The sequence below is a fragment of the Malaclemys terrapin genome, chromosome 2 (genome assembly GCF_027887155.1).
Source record: "Malaclemys terrapin pileata isolate rMalTer1 chromosome 2, rMalTer1.hap1, whole genome shotgun sequence".
Lineage (NCBI taxonomy): Eukaryota > Metazoa > Chordata > Testudines > Emydidae > Malaclemys > Malaclemys terrapin.
In genome coordinates, this window is record NC_071506.1 from 221,768,261 (window position 1) to 221,789,893 (window position 21,633).

General features: G+C 40.9%; 1 protein-coding gene across 1 annotated transcript in view; it reads right to left on the reverse strand.

Moving 5' to 3' along the window:
• Nucleotides 1–2,678: 2,678 nt before the first annotated feature.
• Nucleotides 2,679–21,633, reverse strand: part of PLCL2 (phospholipase C like 2) — a 198,894-nt gene continuing 179,939 nt past the window's right edge. Inside the window, exons 6-7 of the mRNA XM_054020018.1 lie at nucleotides 20,670–20,779; nucleotides 2,679–3,620 (exon numbers count right to left, since the gene is read on the reverse strand). Of these exons, the coding sequence (XP_053875993.1) occupies nucleotides 3,441–3,620; nucleotides 20,670–20,779 (290 nt within the window). The 3' untranslated portion in view covers nucleotides 2,679–3,440. The remainder of the gene's footprint in view (nucleotides 3,621–20,669; nucleotides 20,780–21,633) is intronic.

A 21,633-nucleotide genomic window follows, 5' to 3' on the forward strand; every position in this document is an offset into this window, starting at 1 on the left:
ATCCTATGGGGCAAAACATGGCATTGAGAGTAGGAGGATAAATAACAGAGAAATGGGGGAACTTGTATTCTTGGCATGAAATCCTGGCCCTCTTACAGTCTTTGGGGCCAGGATTTCAGCTGTAGAACTCAATCCTGAACGCCATTTTGGACTCTTTGTGAAACGGGAGGTGGCAAGAAAGAACTTAAAATTGACCGTTTTCCCCCAGGTAAGGCTTCCATTTGTTAGGGAATTTCTAGGATGGTGTAAAGTTGAACTAGTTTGCTCCTATACCAGCCCACTTGAGGCTGCTCTAAACTATGCTGGAATAACTGAAATGGTCCATGGAAGGCTCCAGGATCAGGTGGCCACAAAGGGCTCTTTACAGCCCGTCCTCCTCACCTGCACTCAGTGCTTTCTGAGTGCAACTGAAGATGGAGGTTCCAGTTTAGATTGGTACCTTTCCTGGGCAGGGACTGTTCCATCCTTTGTCTTGTATACAGAGCAGAGCACAGGGTCAATATTTAAATGACAAATAATTCATATGTGCATTTTCTTTCAAATGGCACTCTTTGCTCTATCTTAACATTGACTATTTCTTACCACGGCTGAGAAAAGGCAAAAAAGGGCAATTTGATGAAAACCCATATTCATTTTTGGAAACATATGTACAGTGAAAACAAAGGATATAAAATTAAAACCAACTGTGGTTGGTTTTGTTTTGTATTGAATACCTAGAAAACAACCAGCAAACAATGTCTTCATTTATAACCTGAAAATAAACAGTGTTAAAAATGGAGTAGCAAATAAAATAACTTGCATTATGGATAGAAGGACGCCTTGTTAAGGAAACATAATTGAAGGAACCTCATTGACAACTTTGGTCTTGAATTTACAATGCCTGGATTACCACTAGCATCATTTCAAGTGTAAACACTTTGTGCTTCTAAAATGCAAGATGCACATCTTCTGGATGTCCAAGTCCCTCTCATTGTTCGATGTGTTTTATAAGCTCATTTTAAGACATATTAGATACAACTCTGGGCCGTGTATGAATAATGTATGAATGGTTTCCATTCAAAGCAACAGAAAGCAATACTAGACTGTAAAATGTTGACGTTGGGGTGGTGGTTTTTTTTAGGTTGAATGAATCCATTTTATGTTTAATTGTGCTTTTCTGCTTTACCTAAGCACATGATTTAAGCATGCATGAGATAAAGGCATCACAATAGAGTCATTTTTTGGAAATACTAGTTTTGTTTGTGTTGGGTAACTGTACATCTAGTGAGCATGGAGTCATGATTAGTTGCAGTCCCATGTACTTTTGGTTTCAAAATTTAATCCCTAATTTAAAATTACTCATAGGTCAGATTTTACTCATGCAGTATACTGCCTTTTTCTCCTTTCTTTTTAGTTTGCTTGCCTTTTGAACTAAGAAACAAACAAATAATATCTTAGGCAAATCTTAATCCCTGATCTCCTTCAAGGATGTAACATGCCTTAGAGAAACGTGTAAATGGAATGAGTACCTGAGATGGCAGAATTCTGATTATGTGTAGTTTAAGAAACAGTCTCACTTATGGTGTATTATAATCTGCCATACTGTAGGCGGTGCAAAGTGATGCTGGCCAGGATTCCTATTGGAGCTTTGTTGACTTGTGGTCATATGTAAGGACAATACACATTATAGTCATGTTTTCCAGATTGTTTTATAAAGTTATTGGCTTTCTGCTTAAATCAAAAGTTGTCAGTAAACACTCACTGCAAGTAGGTTATTGAAGTTTCTGATAAATATTTGTTTACAGTGAAATTGTCTTTGTACATTTGTAGCCCAGTTCATTCCTCATTCCTATTTAGTTTGTGAAAAATACACCAGGGATGCATTTGGCCCATGCAGACTAATTCTGTATTAACTACTACTAAGGATGCTGCTTGCTTCCTATCAATTTCACATGGAATCAGGGATCTCACAGCTGACAGCCTTGGGAAAGATCACTTAAAGAGCAATGGTGACTATGGGCCATATTTTACATCTTTATATGGCAGTCAATGGAAGTTTTGCCTAAGTGTACAGCTTAATATTTTGGGCTTGCAGTATATGATCTGCTCACTGGGAGTTGACTGAGCAGCACGTGCTACAATCAGCTCCTAATCTGTACAGAATGTAATTTAGAAAAGCAGCTTCAAAGGGTACTGCATAGAGTGCGTTCAACTTCTTCAATGACTAAAGGTTATTGTGTAATCAGATCCATGTAGGTGGATTGCTGCCTCTAGGGAGAGCTCCATTAAAGTTGTCAAGATTCTGTGTAGATGCAGAGGTCCACTCATACAGCTTTCATTGCAGAATCAGGGCCTTGGTTTGGTATAAGTGAAACCTCCGTATGGGGTAAAGTGCCACTCAAGGATTCAATAAAATTCCCCCTGCTGAATAGAAGCTGCATTTTAATCTTATTTTTCTTTGAATATAGTGCACTGTGGGATGATACACTGTACTTAAATCAGAAGCCCTAATAGATGGCTCTAAGTTTGTATAATAACTTTGAGTACATTAGCTACTGTACCTTTATCTAAAATAAATAACAGAAACAGGTTTTTGACAAACCTTGTAACTGAGATATCACCTATTGTGTATGGAAGAAAATATTTTTAAACTGAAAAATAAAGTTAAAGTTTAGTTAAAAGATTTACTTGCATGGGAATGATATCACAAAACTTGCTTTTAATGTGAACACTTCACTTCACAGAATGAAAAATTATTTATAACACTTTACTCGCAGTTTGGTCACTTTTACATTAGCTGTACACATTTGCTGAAGTTCATAGGTATGTATCTTCTTCAGGCCTAGGCTATATCAGACTGATTGCACATTTTCATTTCACACAATGGCTCTCCTATAGTGCACTGAAGTGTCAGTGAGCACTGTCTAGTTACATTCTCCTTTTTATTTATGGCTCAACAAGAAAAAAAAATTCCCCTTCAAATACAAATACCCTCAAGTGTCTAAAATAAAATCCACATTTTTTAGAGAATGTGTAATTCATTTTATTGACCTGATTTTCATAAGTTAGGTGCACAATTGCATACCTATGTATTACAAACAATTACTGAATTTTGCACAAAAATCAAGGAATTGCACACCTAATTATTTTGAAAATCAAGCACAGTCACCGTCTAACCTATGAATCCACCTTCCCTTTTCAGCACACTTTACTGAATTATGATATATTTTACACATATACATTTTGGCCAGCAAGATAATTTCCATGTTAAACAATTTCATTGCCGTCACACGCAGAATTGCAAAGTACGTTCACAGTTTTAATAGATTGTAATTAGCTTTTCCAGTTGTGCTTTAAAAACTCCAAATATAGTTTTCAATATTAAGTGCAAAGCAAATGTCCTGTGCAGCTACAGTTGGTTGCAGAGTTATAAACTCCAGAATTATGAGCAGAAAGTTTCATCATTCTCCAATTTCATCACTTGACTTTTCAGGTATGGCTTCCAGGCTTCGACGGGGCTTTGAGACTTCTGCATTTTCAGTGCCTGGTTTATTGAGTCCACATGAAAGAGCGGCATAATGGATTTGTTTCAGATTCTCAAATGTCTCATTTTTAGCATATTTTAGAAGATCAGCTTGTCCCTGTAAGAACAAGTACAGTTAGAACATACAATCAATAATAGGATTCTTTTCAGATTTATTGTACAGTTGCCCTGCTCATGAAGATCAAAACCATATTACTATGCGTTAGTAAGAAGCCACGCTGCTTGCTTTCTCTGGAGCCAACTGGATGTACAAACAAAAGAACAGAAACCCTTACTACCCAACAGCTTTCAGTAACAGAATCTGCTACAGTTTTAACACATGCTGTTTATTAATGCAGACAGATGTGGGGATTCATTTGTACACCTCAAAGAGCAGTTACATGCTTTTCTTTTTTGTTTACCAGGAGGTCTCTTCACTCAACAGTAGCCTGGTGATAAACCTAAATAAGGGCTGGCGTCAGAGAAAGCCCTTGTGAGAGGGGCAGAGAGGACTGAAAACTCAGCTGGGTTACATTGATGATGCTTCCAAGGAATTGTATTTGTTCTGCTGTACTAGGCGGAGTTTAAGGAGAAGCTCAGAGAAAGGGCAGGCCTAGAACAGAAATTGCTATCACTCCCTCCCTTCCCTTGGTGGAGTCATGCTATCATTAGCTAGGTTCTCCCTACTTGCAGCTGTGCTCAGGTGAACCACCACGAGGCAATGCTGCTACAGACAGCAACTCCTCTGTATGCTATTTACATGTAGGAATCCATGGGCTGAACATGCTACAGAGAACAGCCTCTTCCCTGAGTCACTGCACATAGAAGACTTCACAGAACCTGTGTAGAGAGGCCCTTGGGGTAAAGGAGACTACATTTGCACTCTCTGGAGGACTGCCTTTTGGCTTATCCTGTTTTACTTCTGCGAGCAGCTCTGAATAAGCATACCAGATCAGTATAGAACTTGCTAAAGAATGTTACGGTACTGACACTTACAACTGATGGAAAATATTTTCATATGGAATTAGAATGTACCAAATTATTTCGGTTTGAGCCACACAAATGGAAAACATTGCTGTATACAAAAAAAAATTCCTCCTTGAAATTGCAATTGGCAATGCATGTTCCACCTATGGGGAGACAAGTAACAGAAAGTTCAGCCACTGGCTTCAATAACATTCTGATTCTTTCATCTGTTAAAGGAAACCAGGACTTTTTTTTTTTTCTTCAAACATGACAACCAAAAAAGTTAATTTAAAACATTCTGGTAGAATAAGTGAGTCATAGCGAGAGTGCATCTGTTTCTAGCACAAGTTGTTATGTGGATTAGTTAGAATGCAGTTTTAGAACTTTAACCAGGCTGTTTATTATAGGTTGTACTGGTGGCTCGGCCTACAATTAAGCTTGCCTGACACTCCCCATTATGAGACTCTGTTGCTTACAACTATGTGAATCTTTAACTGTTTGGGCTGAAATTTTCCATACTGCCTCAGCCTCAAGCTGATTTTTTTTTCTGAAAAATTTCAGCATAAAATATTGTCATTTCCAAGAACAAGATTACAGAAAAAAGGGGTTTTTTGTCGTCCATTAAAAAATTCTTGAGACCTTTTCTTTGAATGGCTCTAGTGTTTGATATTTTAAAATAAGGACTTGTAATTCGGCCGGGGGGGTGGCCTTTCTATCAGGGAGGTGCCTTTTGCGATCAAAACATGCTCGTTTGGCCAAGTGATAAGCCTTTGACAAATTGTAGTTTGCACATGCTCAGTAGAGATTTCATCACTTTCAGCAGCTAAATTTCCAGTCTGGCCTCAGGGAGCATGCGCCTGCATATGGTTTTGCATGTTCTATCCAGCCTAGGGCTACACGTGTGAAGCCTGACTTTCTCTGTAATGGTTGCTCCCTGTTACTTTGGGGTGGGCCCTAGAACTACGAGTAGGGAGATGGTCTCTCCTGTGCTATTAATGACAATGCTTCTGCCCAGGCCACGTGGGGGAGGAAGCTGTCTGATTCAAATGTAGAGGGAACAAGAGCTGGACCAGGGGCAGAAAAAGGCTGGGGGGGAGGGGAGAATCTGGAACTGGGTGTGATTGGACAAGGAGACTGGCTGGGACTGTTTGGGAGAGAACACTGGGAGATGGTAAGAGAAATTCAGGAGGGCTGGGAGATAGTTGGCTTATGGGGAGAACATTGAAATCAGACAAGGAGCTGGGGAGCGGAGGGACAACTGGGACTGACTGGACAAGAAGACCAGGACTAAAACTTACTGGGGAGAGCTGAGAAAGAGCTGGGGTGCCGGGCGAGAACAGGGACTGACTGGGAGCTGGAGTGGACAGGGTGACTGACATTGGATGACAAGCCTGCAGAAGACGAGTGGGATAGGTGGGATGAGGACCCAAGAGAAGAGAACTGAGAGTGGCTGGGCAAGAAGCCTGGGACTGGGAATGGTGGGGGAGAGGGGAGAAAAGGAGAGACTGGGTCTAGGACTGTGAGCCTGGCTAGGGAGACTAGCAGTGGTTAGGCAAGAAGACTGGGCCTGGGTAAGCGAAGAAGAACAGTACTGGGGCAAGGAACCAGGGATGGAGAAGAGACAGGACTGGGACAAGTTGAAGGGAATGGTGCAGAATGGGTCAAGTCAGGGGAGAGGAAGTGGGAGGAATAGGCAGAAGAATCTGTGCCCACTATAGCACATTCCCATCCAGAGCCTGAAATGGAATTCAAGATTGACAGATAGCAATAGCAGGTTGTCATTCTCTGTATGGATTAGGTGTGGGGTGAATGGCACTCTTTTCCCATTGGGTTTCATACATAGTTGCTGACAGCAAAGGAATAGTGAGACTCAGTACTCCATTAACTCAAGTGGCAGAGGTCAGTGCAGTGGCTCTAAAGATTCCAACCCTGCTGATGAACCATGGGGTTGTCAATATGATGCCACAGGATGGAATTTCCCCCCCACCCCAGTTTGCTTGTTTAAAAACCTAGGAAATTACAGACAAACTCTGTTAAAAGTCCACTACTGAGGTTGCAAAGAAAAGCACTTAAATGTTAGGAAATACCAGAATTAATTTCCCCCCGGAGCACCCTTAATTTCCCCCCGTGCATAGGCAGTGTGACACAGTCTTTAATTACATGATCACATACTGTTTTTCCACAGGACCAATTTTCAAAGGTTCATCATTCTTTCAAACTAATTCACCTCAGAACAATATAAGGCACCATTCCTTGGTAAGGGCTATTACAATGCCACATTTCTTTTCTTTGAGCCCTGCCATTTTGGCTTTGGGGATATTCAAAAAAAGGAAGCAAGACTTTTAAAAAAAATTCATAAATTAATCTATTCCAAGGCCAGAGAAGACCATTGTAACCATTTAATCTGACTTCTTGTATAACACAGGACTCCATCAACACGCCTCCTGTCCCCCCCAAAATGCTTGATGGTTGGCAAGTCAAAATAAGTCAAATAATAGCCTTTCCTGACAAATAAATCTAGCTTCTTTTGGCTTCTTTTCCTTTAGCAGTGCTCTGTTCTGTCTTGCCTTCTTGTTGGCCACCATGATAACCAGGGTGGCTGTAAAATATTCCACATCTCCAGGTGGAAATTGATATTTTCTGTCCACCTTCCTGGATGTGACGGCAATTGTAGCTGGGGTCTGTTATAGTGATTGGGCTGAATTCATTACTGCCTTAAAGTCATCTAACTGTGGGGCCCTGAGGAGCAACACTGCTTCACCCAGAGATGATGACAAAGCAACTGGTTTTGAGGAATCTAATGGAGGAAGGGCTTGTTTCCTCTTGCTCCTCATGACTACGAGAGACCTGAGTTGGTGGGAGTTTGGGCGCTGCTTGAGTTGCTGAAAAAATGAATGAAGGCCCTTAGGCATGTATGGTCAGTCTGAGTAGTCTTGCTTCCCATGAGATGACCAAGGTGCCCAACAGGGTCACAGGGGCACAGAAGTATGGGCCATGAGGTCCTGGTGTGAGGAACCAGGTTCCTGGGAGTGATGAGGGCCCCTGGAACTCCTAAGGAGGTAAAGAATGGTGGTAATGCTCTCAGTGAGTACACATGATCATACTTGTGATCATCACCCAAGGTAACTGAGGATGCTGAGGAGAATGAATACTCTAGATCAGGGGTGGCCAACCTGAGCCGGAGAAGGAGCCAGAATTTACCATTGTACATTGCCAAAGAGCCACGGTAATACGTCAGCAGCCCCCCATCAGCTTCCCCCCCCCACCCGCCCCCAGTGCCTCCCGCCCACCAGCAGCCCCCGCCGATCAGCAACTCCCCCTCCCTCCCCGCACCTCCCAATCAGCTGTTTTGTGGCATACAGGAAGCTCTGGAGGGAGAAGCGAGGGCACGGCTGGCTGAGGGGAGGGGGTGGGAAGGGATGGTGTGGGGGCAGGGCCTGTGGCAGAGCAGTGAGCACCCCCCGGCACATTGGAAAGTTGGCGCCTGTAGCTCCAGCCCTGGAGTCATGCAGCTCTTTGTATAGGCACTATTAACTTCCGAAGAGCCGCATGTGGCTCTGGAGCCACAGATTGGCCACCCCTGCTCTATCCACATCCATCACAGATGCTGTGGATCTGGGTGTTGCTGGCAACTGCGCTGAGGTTCTTGATGCCACATTCAAGAGTCTCAGCACAGTCAGGGTGAGTTAGGTTGAAAGGAGTGAATACTCCAGTTCTTGCGGGATTGGAAGGTCTCAATAAATCTGGCTGGTGCTGGTACATATAGTCCGGGGTAGCTGATCCAATCAGTGCTGGAGTTCAACCCTTGACCATGCCTTGCCTCATGACAGTGCTGACTTTGCTACCAGTGCTTGGGTAAAGTGTATTTTCTCCCATTGATATTTCATTCATATAGGCCAGGGGCTCTCTGATTTATTTTGCTAGGCCCACCCTCTGAAAATATTTCAGGCTGTGACAACCCACCCCCCACAAAAAAAGTGACAGCAAATTACTGAACATACGCATAGGAGCATACTTGTGGTATTGCCACCCTTACTTCTGAGCTACTGCTGGCATTTTCACTGCTTTCAGACTTGGAGTGGCCAGAAAGCGGCGACTGCTCTACCCACCCCTACCCTTCCAGCAATATTTTTTGTGATCTCGCAACCCCCTTATGAGCCTTGCGATCTCTTTTTGGGTTGGGACCCCCAGTTTGAGAAACACTGATATAGGAAGAACTATTCCTAAAACTTTCCAAACAAACTGTAATCAGGAAGTGGCAAAGCTTCAAAGAAAAGTCTCCCAAAAGGTAAGAGTTTCAAAAAATTCTTAATGACTGAAGATGGGGGGAGTAGTGTGACAGAATGGAAAGAGTCATGCAATCTCAGCTACAGCACTTACTGAAGTAGCAGCAAAACACAGTAACATGGACCTTAATAAAATTAAACTAAAAAGCTCCTTTGTACGGATTCAAAGATTTGTCTTCTCAATTTAGAACTCAACAGTTGGCCTAATACAGTAATTAATTTGTTACAGGTTAAATGTCTCAATAACTAGACAAAAGCCCAATCCTATAAGCCCTCTAAGTGAGGAACTACTAGGACATGCAAAACCAATGCTAAACTCCTTACATGTCGTTACAGACGACCCCAATTTCTTAACACACTATTTGATCCTGATTCACAAAACAAAGTACTATTTTATACAATTGATTGCCAACTGGAATATATGTATGCATTGAAATTGTGGGCCATTCACCCTTCGTCATGGACAGTCACACCCCATGCTCTGCAGATCTATGCTGCAAAACCAAGATGTATGCAAAGCCCATGCATTCCAAAATGAATGCAAACCTAACCGATGGCTCAAACAAGAGTGATATGCAGAGACCATAATCCCGAATGAGTTAAAGGAAAACAACAGTCAAGGAAACAATGCGATCAGCTACCCCAACAGTAACCTGATCTTTAAAGGCAACTCAATCCTGGAGCCTGAACCAATTCCACAACTAAACCCAGATGCTGTTTGTTGGCTCTATGGCGATGTCAGTTCTACCAGCCTTTCACCTCTGAAGAGTTGCCTTCAAATCTGGGTTAGGTCAAACGTGAAATGAACTTAATTCTCTGAATCTAGTCTCCATTGGAAAACTGTCCACATAACCAAGATATACATTTTATTAGTGAATATTTGAAAAATAAACAATACAGAAAATTTGAGGCGTCAGTTATTGGTCATTGGGGGTAACATACAGAGTATAGGGGGGATGTTAGTATTTTGGGGTTGGGCAGCACACATAATATATACAGACTGCAATGTCCCCAATGCAGGGGGGGAGGTAACCGGTGGGCGGGATCAGGATACAGCCGACAAGCGGTGAGGGTCTATCACCCATACAGAAAATAGAGACAGTCATGGGTATAAGTAAGTGGGCTGGGTAATGGGGATGGGGTGACTCTCACGTGGTGGGATTCAGTTAGGTTCGGTGGGTTCAGGGGATAAAGTCCAGCAGGGGGGGTTTATAGGTCTCTTCCCCCTTGTGGGTGCACGAGGTCTCCCCAGCTCACTCTTGGTATTGGCGGCGGCCGGTGATGTGCTCTGTGTAGATGTCCTGGGATCAAATCTGACATGGTTGAGAACCAGTCTGGGGATGGGAACAGTAAGGGGTTTGCATGTCACAAGGCAAATTGCAAGGAAGCTGCCATTCTGGATTGTAACCACTGCTGTCCACTAAAGAAAGGAATAAAAGAATAAAGCACAATAGTCTATTTCATGTACAGAATACTTCTGCTAATCCAAAACCCTGTTATCTGCACCTCCACACTATCAGAATTTCTCATCATGAGATAGATGAGATATCTGCCTCTACAGCATGTATCTCATGCTGGGGAACAAGGAAGGGATTTGGATAATGCGGAGGTTCAGTTAAAAGAGCAACCTCCCGACCCCAGCCAGGACAGCGAGGAGGAGGAGGAGCACCTGGCAGTGGGGAGGCCACCCTGATGCTGAATGGCTCCTGTGACAGTGCAGGGAGCCTTCTTCAGTCCCCACTGTCACAGGGAGTAAGTGCGTGGGGCTGTGACAGAAGAGCTGCAGAGGGCTCCCTGCACTTCTGTAGGGCTGTGGACACTCAATCGCTGTAGACACTGGCCGGGGGGTCCCTTCTTTGCATTGTCAGGACTGCAGCCTCACCCTCACACCTTGTGCCTGTAGGCATTGGCTGTCACCAGCTCGGCAGCAGCACATGGAACCCTCTGCAGCTCTGTTGTGACAGGAGTGAGTGAGAAGGGACAGCAGAGATCTCCAAGCAGGACTGTGAGGAGGACAATGACGACCCCCCGGCTGTTGGTGAAGCCACCCCCTGCTGAAGGCCTCCTGCTCTCTTCATCATCAGAACTCCCACTTATCCGAATAAAATGCATGTTACTGGCATAACTGGGAGTATATTGTACAGTAGATATTCATGTTGCTCATAAGTGGTGGTTGCTCTTACAAGGTGTTGCTGCAAATGAGCATCTACTGTATTAACATTTGTTCATAATTCACAAAATGAATTCAGTAGAGTATTGCTTTGTGGCCCATCATGTAGTAATTGCTTTAAAGGACATCAAACTTCAACACTGATATTCATTTATAAACTGTTAAAAAAAAGAGGACATGAGTTAATATGCAGTGTCAATTAAATTTCCTTGATGAATGTAAAAGTTCTCATTTGCCTGAATTCTACCCTAGAAGAGCAACTTCATTAGCATAGAAAAGCTCATGCTTCGCTTTGATATTTTCAGGTATGAGCTGTAATGTCAGATCTGAATAGAAACTGAAAGGTAATTAAAAAAGGAAAGGGTTTTGGGTTTATCATCTCCTCTACATCTGTGAAATGAGATGTTGGCTTTGATCCAATATGACACAATAACAAGTAGAATGTCTCAACAGTTTTACATTTTCTTTACTCTGTATCTTGTACTGAAGCTTGATTTTTTTTTGTCACAGATTCTACTGTACTGTGTAACTGTCACTATTATTACTGTATATTTTACTTTTAAAATGATTTGTTGGCCAGAAATTAAAAAGGAAATAGGAATGTAAAGAAATGGGAGGGCAGACACCACAATGTGGTGGTCACAGAACAGCACTGAGCCACCAGATTGGCTGGCTCAACGGGGTGCTCCAATGTAGTCTGTCTAAAGGGCAGCAGTATTTGAATAAGAAAAGGATTGGCACTGGCATCTCGATAAAATGCAGTTCATCTTGACTTGTGTGTGTATATATATTGGTTACAATGTGCATCTTTTCTCTAGTGCAGGTATTTCTGATGATTCTTGTACATGTCTGTGCAGGTTCTTACACGTCCTCCTTTCCAACAGGACGGTAAATTTTAGGCCACTTAGGGGGCATCTCCAAATAATCACCATTGTCGATTTTAGTTTGGGATGATTATGAGGTGGAGGGGCTGGAATTGATGTAAACTCCACAGTTGTTGGCCATCTGAGAGAAAAAGCATCAAACCATCAGTCACCTGTGCAAATGTGACTTCGTATGAGGACATCCCCTTGCTCTGAATCAGAAATGGTTCGTGTAGGTGCCACAAGGTAGGCCTTGGAGCTCGTGCCACTACATATTCTGTCTTTGACGTGGCAAAGACACATACCTGGTCTTCCCCAGCTGATCAGAGAGTTCAGAAGGAGTGGCCATCATGAGCAATTCTTGTGTTTAGGTAAGTTTTGTTTAAAACGTTGCAGTCTTGTAGCCATTTTGAATAAACAAGGAGTTCATGCTGGCATTTGGGTGGGCTCTCAACAATTGACAAAGGGTAATTTTGTAAGTATATTTATAAATAGTATTTAGGTACAGTACCTGCCTTATTACTTCATTGATAACAACCGCTTTGCACTGTATGGTCTCACATTTATTAAGTGAAATTTGTACCCATTTTGCTCAAATTGGCAATACTGAAGAGAAGCACTCTTCACCACACACACACACACATTGTGGGATTGTCTGCCCCACAAAAAACCTGCAAGTTTGAACACAGTATGTCAATACTTGGGAGCTAACCCACATTCAGTACCAGTTAAGCTACTCCTAGTGCTACTGCTCATTGTCAAGAATTTTTTTTTGTAGTGTAGACAAGCTGCATGTGAAGAACATCTGAGATATATTTGACAAATAGAATCTCTAAGTCTATGGGTGAAATCATTCTATGGTTTAGAAAACTGTTGACATTCTGTGACAATAATGGGTTGTGAACCCACGTGCTGGTGACTGAAACCAGTTTCCATCCTACTTGTACTTTAACAGTAGCTTAACATCAGAAGAACTTTTGTGTTTAATATTTAAAAAGGATATTTAATATTTACATAGCAAAGTTCTTCTCGTCATTAAATTTTCATGTTTAATCCCTTTAAGGCTTTCCTGAACTTTGGCTGGGGACTATTTATGAAGCCAGCTGGGACAACCTTTAAATACATGCAGCCTTTCCATTTTGTGCCTCAGTAAAGCTAAAGAACAGTAGCCCAGGCCATGCAAGCAGTCTGCAGGAGGTGAGGGCTGTGGAAGCAAGGTTCTGAGCTTGTAGCTGGAGGCATGTAGGTAACTTTGTACATGCCTCCAACTTCCATCCAGGACACACCACATGATCCATTGTCTATAGCCAAGCTCTAAGATACAACCGCATATGCTCCAATCCCTCAGACAGAGACAAGCACCTACAAGATCTCTATCAAGCATTCTTAAAACTACAGTACCCACCTGCTGAAGTGAAAAAACAGATTCACAGAGCCAGACGAGTACCCAGAAGTCACCTGCTACAAGACAGGCCCAACAAAGAAAATAACAGAACATCACTAGCTGTCACCTTCAGCTCCCAACTAAAACCTCTTCAGCGCATCATCAAAGATCTACAACCTATCCTGAAAGATGATCCTTCACTCTAACAGATCTTGGAAACAGACCTGTCCTTGCTTACAGACAGCCCCCCAACCTGAAGCAAATACTCACCAGCAACCACACATCACTGAACAAAAACACTGACCCAGGAACCTATCCTTGCAACAAAGCCCAATGCCAACTTTGTCCACATATCTATTCAAGGGTCATCATCCTAGGACCTAATCACATCAGCCATGCCATCAGGGGCTCATTCACCTGCACATCTACCAATATGATATATGCCATCATGTGCCAGCAATGCCCCTCTGCCATGTACACAGGCCAAACCGGACAGTCTCTATGCAAAAGAATTAATGGACACAAATCTGACATCAGAAATCATAACATTCAAAAACCAGTGGGAGAACACTTTAACCTGTCTGGTCACTCAATGACAGACCTGTGGGTGGCAATTTTGCAGCAGAAAAGCTTCAAAAACAGACTCCAATGAGAAAATGCTGAGCTTGAATTGATATGCAAACTAGATACAATCAACTTAGGCTTGAATAGAGACTGGGAATGGCTGAGCCATTACAAACATTGAATCTATCTCCCCTTGTAAGTATTCTCACACTTCTTATCAAACAGTCTGTACTGGGCTATCTTGATTATCACTTCAAAAGTTTTTTTCTCTTACTTAATTGGCTTCTCAGAGTTGGTAAGACGACTCCCACCTTTTCATGCTCTCTATATGTGTATATATATCTCCTCAATATATGTTCCATTCTATGCATCCGATGAAGTGGGCTGTAGCCCACGAAAGCTTATGCTCAAATAAATTTGTTAGTCTCTAAGGTGCCACAAGTTCTTTTTGCGGATACAGACTAACATGGCTGCTACTCTGAAACCAGCCAGGTCAGAGACATCCTCTCCTGACCCTCCCCAGATAATGTGGGAAGGGATGGGATGGGGAGAATGTGGGGGTCCTGGGCTAGGGGTGGGGTCATGTGGAGGATGGTCACAAGGGTTACTCCCCTGACTCCCAGCTTCTCCCCCCGAAAAAATTTCCCCACCAGTTGCTGTCCTGGCCCATTAGGGTAAGCAGCTGGCACGCCGGGACACTTTGTTTACTTAGGTTTACCTCCGTGCCTGCGGACGCGCGAGGTAAACAAACCATCTTGGACCACCGGCGGCTTATCCTGATGGCCCAGGAGCCAAAGTTTGCTGACCTCTGAATTATAGGGTCGGTTTATGAACGGGTTATAACATTTTTTCCATTTTTACTTATCCATCTTGGGGGGGGGGGGGTCGGTTTATAAACGAACCGGCTTATGATCGAGTATATACGGTAATTTGTTTAGAAATTACATCAGCTGCGTCCTACATTCCTGACCTTTCCCTATGAAGGAGCTGAGATGGACTCTTGGTTTTCAGCATGAGGATATTTTTGTAGTGTTGTTCAAATTAACATGACTTTTCTTTATTATAAGAGGTTATGCTTTTTTCTTAAAAGAAGTAGGCTGATTTCTAATAGCCATGGGGAAATATAGAGCAAATAAAATGAACCTGTATTGTTTATTTTTCCTTCCTGATGCATAAAGATAGCCTCAAAAGGTACGTCTATACTGCAACAGCTGGAGGGACAGTCCACAGCAATGGTTCTTAATATTTAAGATGTGCTTTCCCCAGAGGAGTGGATAGGGTACTGATCATACCCACACACACATTATGGGGCATGGACACTGCAATTAGTGGATGTGCTGAAAGGAACTCCCTGCACCCTCTCTAGTCTCAACTGTTCCTATAGGACCCTAAATTTCTGATTTAGTACTTTGACCATTTTTCAGAGTAGCAGCCGTGTTAGTCTGTATCCGCAAAAAGAACAGGAGTACTTGTGGCACCTTAGAGACTAACAAATTTATTAGAGCATAAGCTTTCGTGGGCTACAGCCCACTTCTTCGAGTGGAACCATGCTCTAATGCTCTAATAAATTTGTTAGTCTCTAAGGTGCCACAAGTACTCCTGTTCTTTTTACTTTTACCATTACACTCAACACCTTGAACTACATGTAGTTCCTTCCTAATATAAAGTCACAATATACACCTTCATGACCACAGCTCACACTTTTTCTTTAGCTCACAATACATGCACTACAGTCACTATTAAACTCCATTTAGTCTGAAATCAGAGTACTTCCAAGAGTGAATTAAAATCTTATTACCTAATGATCCTGCCCATAGAGGGGTCATTGTCAAAACAATGTCAAACTTCAGTGGCATTAAACCACTTAAAATATCTACATTATAAATATAATATACCAATAGAAAGGTCAATCTTTTTTTTTTAAAAAGTGACACCTCACAGAAAGATTGTAAGTGTAAAGTAATGGCAAAGAACTTTAATATCCTCTGATAAAAGGTGCTTTATACACATTATTATTATTATTATATATAAAGTTTCTGCAGTTGGTAGGAATATCTATTGGTTTTAAAGTTCATAAGAATGTCAATTGTTTTTCAAACTTCTCATTAGGATGAATAATTAGAAATTGCTTTTTTAATATATGGTAGTGGTAGAAGGGGTAGATTTTGCAATGTTCCTGTGGAGTACACAATAAATATAAATGAAACTAGAAACCCACCCAGCACTGATGGAGAAAGAAACCCACACAAACAACAAGTTTGTATGTCAGTGATATGCAAAACAAGAATAGTAGATTTAAAATTAATTATGCGGTCAGTGCCTATCCTAGAGTATATTTAGAATTAATTGCTAGTGTCCCAAACAAAATAGCTGGACTTTTAAAAATTATTTGCAGGTCACTTTTAAGAAAGTGGATTTGTCTTTTCATTTACCACCATATGAAAACCAAGGACATACATACAGTGTCTTGTTGCACCTCCACAGTCAGTGAGCACCCGGGTCTCTTCACCTTTAATGATGTTCAGTGGATTTTTCACAAAGATACCCACATGCATTATTTCTTAAATTATTTTGAGGGGCTTCACAATATTGTACCCTTCACAACATAAGCTCATTATGCTCGTATAACATAACAATATATTTAGAGGAGGAAATAATCATCCACATTCTATCCTGTTTTCCAGTTTTGGCAAAAGAATTGACATTTGTACCTGACATATCTAGAGATTTAAAGAAAATGCTAATATTTGAACTATGATGGTTCTTAAAAGTTTTTCTTTGGAGAGGGATGGGAGCAGGTTGAAGCTAGTAGACAGTGAATGCACTCAGAAGTTTAAAATCTCTAACTTCCTTTTTTTTTACTTTTTAATTTAAACACCAAAACTTTTCAAATAATAAAAATATATAACTACATTTCACAGGACTACCTAGAGATTTAGAATACTAATTATTTCACTGTTCTTCAGTTAAGTATTATAGAGTGGATATATATCAAATTCCAAGCAGCTCTGCTCTCACCACAAAACTGTAATTCATGGATCAATGGGAAAAGGAGCTGAATGAATATGTACATGCTGGAGGCCTGAGAATAGTTGTGCTAGAAGCCAGAAATGCTTCCCTGTGTCATTAATAGAAATGCAATACAAACTATCTATCAGCATATATTTTACACCAGCATGAATAATCCCTATATATCCCAGTACACCAGATTTATACTGGATAAACTGTGTACAAAACGGGCTAGTGTTCTAAAAGAGTGAGTTTTTCAAGGAAATGCGTGCATATAAATCCAAATCCTCCATCCGATGTGACACCCAAGTGGTTAAATGTTGTGCCCAGTAACTCAATGGAAACTTTGCCATTGACTTTAATTGGGTCAGGATTACACCCAGCACACTTAATGCAAAGGAAACTGGCTGGGCTGAATCCCTGTGTGAGGTTGAATCAACAGATCATGATTGCTGGAATCTTGGGAAAATGACCCTGGTGTCTGGTTGTGCCTGAAAGTTCTGTGTCTCAGCCCCACAACTTTTTGTTGTGTGTTGCAGAACAAACTGTGTGTTGCAGAACAAAAACACTTTATATGGACTTTGTTCAGCTATTCAAAATTTGGCGTGTGCTGACCAAATTCTAGCTGTAAATGTGCCTAACAATATAGGTCTAATTTTTCAGAAGTGTCTAGAGATTCTGGGTGCTCATTTTGAAACAATTTAAATTTAACTATGTTCTGAGCACCTCTCCTCTGAAAATTAAACCCCTACCTCTAAAGCGTTTCCACCTGGGCACCCAAAAATGGAATCACTAGTGACTTTTGACAGTCTTGGCCCTAGTTCACACTGTTGTGAGGTGTACAACTTGCAACTAAAATAACCAAGACCTAGAATAACTGTTGTCTATAGTGCTATTAGCTTAGCGATCCCTCACCCTTTTGATGGAGACAGGTGAAAAGGACTAATCTATGTATGGAAAACACTGAGGTCACTAAATGAGTCTGTTCCTAAACAGATGAAGTATTTACATTTGAAAAATCCTAGAACCTTCTTTAATATCAAGAAAACACTATAAACAGTTGTAGTCAGCCATGTTAGCCATATCTGGGTCCGCAGCATATTGAGCCCTACTTAGCTGTACCTTTTTACTCTATATTTTTTCTATTTTGATATTTCTCTTCTGATCACACTGTAATATTTAATGATGTGCTCGACTCCTCTGCTATAAGGTAAAGTATTTTCATGTATTTCTGTAACTAACTGATATTTTTCTGTGATTTGAGAGCTATTTTTCCTCTTTTATTTTTTGTTCTCTTCTCTGTAGAGGCCTCCTATTTATGTGTAGAGACACCAAGGGGTTTTTTTGGGTAAGAGAAGTCTGGAATGAGGGGCAATACCTTGGCTTTACAGGAGAATTAACTCAATGGCATATTAATATATTTTCTCTCTCTAACTACTAGGAAATGATAGTACTTTGCTATTGTTTGAAAAGGTGTACTCACTAAAAATGAGGAGTAAATCAGAGCTTCCCTATACATATAGACTTTCGCTTTCTTATGTTATGGCCTATTATTGGATTGGATTTAACATATACTTTCATTTATTTTTTTCTGAATAAAAATCTGCTGCTGAATAAAAGAAAATGCTGCGTAATCTGTCCTGAATATATTTAATTTTACTTTGCATGTGTGCTCTCATCTAATCCTCTTTGTTCAGAGAACAACCACCTGGGTTGAAACGGTCTGTATTTAAGATGTTATGTACTTCAGTCAATTGCCCTATTGATCATAGTTTTTCCAAGCCATATAAAGTTGGCTTTAATTTTTAAGCCACTCTGACAGAGCACCTTCTCAAATGGCATGGCACTGTATCAGTGACAGTACCACATTAAGGGGCATCAGATATTTTTTATGCCTTACTCTGAAGTATCTGAGACTGGTTCAAGTCTATGACTGAGACCTGGATTACCAGAGTTCAAGATGAGAGAGACCTATCTGTCTTTCATCTTCCCCATCTGCAAAATGGGGAGGATAATAGTAACTAAAGGGCTGCTGTGGTTGTCTAATATTTGTAAAGCACTTTTCAATAATGTTTTACATCTTCAGTGTGGCATATCTCCATCATCATTTGCCACACATGGAGACAAGATATTGACTGGATGGCTCATTGGTCTGTTCTGCTATAGCATTTTCTATGGCACAAGTGGCACCCTTCTGCAGACGGGGGTTTAGTGTGGGAGGAAACAAAGCAAGGTGAACATTAAAGAGCTTTGTCCCGTCAGAAGGAAGAGCCTCCCAACCTTGTTGGTCCCAAGGGCATGGCATGTGAGGGTGACAGGCCTTCAGTACTGTGAGTGGTCAGGTCCACCATACTGCTATTCTGCCCCCTTCCCCCCCAACCCTAGCATCATGGCTCCTGCAGACATTGGGATGCCACTGACCACTCACTGCAATTACAGAAAACTCCCTACACTCTGAATAGGATGCAGACATGAGGTCTAAGTTATTGTTGCTTCAGGAAGTATTAAATTAGGTAGGAATAGCCAAGCTGATCTCTGATGCTCAGGACAGAAAAGTGCAGTAAATAATAACTTCTTCCCCTCATGCCCCCCAGAATGTTGGACCATGATCCCCCGATGCATCCACAGAGTCCCAAGACACGGGGGGAATGATGCCATGATCCACCAGATCTAGCAGAAGCTGAGGGACAATCTGGCCCCTTTAACTTTAAACAGAACTTGGAACCTTACCGACATAATTTGTTACCTGTGAATGCTCTAATGAATCTAACCTATTTTTGTTTCTCCCTAGAGTTGGGCTCAAAGAGGACTTTTGCCATCTTAAATACTCTGAAAAGCACAGCTCAGCATCTGTCAGCTGAAATGAATAGCAAGTGTGGGAGAACAACATGGGGGTGATGGTTTTGTATGTAATGTTTTTCTATAACGGGCATAACAACACGAGTGTGGGGAGAAGAATTAAGCTGAGAAGGGGGTAGAAGGAACATTTATTTTCAATAATTAAAACAGAGAGTTTAAAAAGCATGCATTAGAGGGAGAAAGATGAAAATTTTTGTAATTAAAATAGATTTTACAGTTTATGGTAGGGATGAGGTACTTGCCTGGACAGGGGACAGGAAATCTTTATTAAATTTAAATAGAAAACTGTTTAAAACGAGGCTGGAAGGACTAAATTGGAGAAGTTAAGGGAGGCAGCTGTGATAACTATCAAACTATTTTACTCTACTGTGCAGAAAGACTGTAGACGACAAATATGAAAACCATTCTGCATTTTAACTGTCTGAGGGTGTCCATTTGAAAACTGTTTATACTACATCACTTCATGTTCAGTCAAAATGTAAGCATAATGTGCTTAAGAAAACGCAGAGGGAATTTCTAAGTCAAACATACTCAGTTACTCAAATCAGAAGTATTAACACATTTATGTATACATCATTAAACACTATTCATCATAGATTACAAAAAATCAACACTTGTATTTATTTCCTATCTCGATCTGCATTTATCTCAATACTGCTTCTCCTTTTCAAATCACTGAATAGATATTGAATAGATTTTGAACAGCTGCATAGCCTCTTCAGAGCCCTATTTATTCCAGAAATCAATAATCATTATCCTATATGGATATTCAGGACCACAGGGGACCCTGTTAACATTAAAAGGTTTTACAAAGAAAATATCAAAAACTAAACCAAACAAAAAACCCCAAAGAAATTACAATGGTAAAATTCAGTGTACTTGTCTAAATTCATGTTGACAGCCTGTTACTCTTTCAGGATACATGAGATAATTTATAAAGATAGTAAAAGAAATGAAATCAGGTCACATAGTGACCACTAATTAGCTACACAAGACAATATAATTATAAGACCAAGTGTGAATGGAATAAATAACATAATTGCCAGCACCAGTGAAGAGACATTACCTTTAAAATTGTAATATTCCAGGTAAAACTCTCTACTGCTTTTTGTAGTTTCCTTTCTTTTAAACCTTCCTTTGCTCCTATATTGTGCAGGTTTTCATGGAACTCCATTGCTGTGGATGGTGAAAAAGATGAATTTAGTATCTTGGTATTTACTTTGAATTTTCATGATAGTAGAGTTAGATTTTCTAGAAACATTTCATATAAATAGCTTCCTGGAACTGCTGTCAGAAGCTTTGATAAATCTGAACTGGAATAAGGCAAAGATGAGAGACTGAAAATAAAGTCATAATGAAAAAACAAATTGAAGGACGGGTGAAAAATCTGCACATTTTTATTCTATACTGGCAAATGTTCATGTTTTCAGTCATACAAACTTAACCAACATGTCAATGTACATTTATTCTCTAAGAAAAAGGTAGCATGTTGTAAGTTATTATGGGGTTATATAAAAGCATTACGATCTTTACTGTACAAAAAGCCACAATACTTGCAATCAAATTCATTGTACTATATATAAAGGTCTTTTTGTCAGTTGCTGTAATATGGAAATGTTATCCTCTGACAAATGTATTTTGCATCTTGGTCTTTCATGCATTAAATCTAGATAATGGATAATTTGACAGAACCATAGCATTGTTTATACCAATGGACGCAAGTTTACTCTTTAAGAAATGTAACTTACGTCCCACATCGCAGTTGTTTCATGTCATATATGGTAAATTTAGAATAAAAACACTGATATCTTCTTCATACAAGGCTAGAATTGGCTCCCTCATGTGCCCAGGCAGTGCAGCTAGTATGGTACTGCTGCACAAAGAGAAGGGCAGGATACAGAGAACTATGCTCTGTGGCACTCCATCTATGGCTAGGTCTACACTATGAGCTAGTGGTTTGATTCCTCTGCTTGTGTACACATACTTGCACTGGACAGATGTCAAGTAATTGTCTCAATGCCACTCTGTAG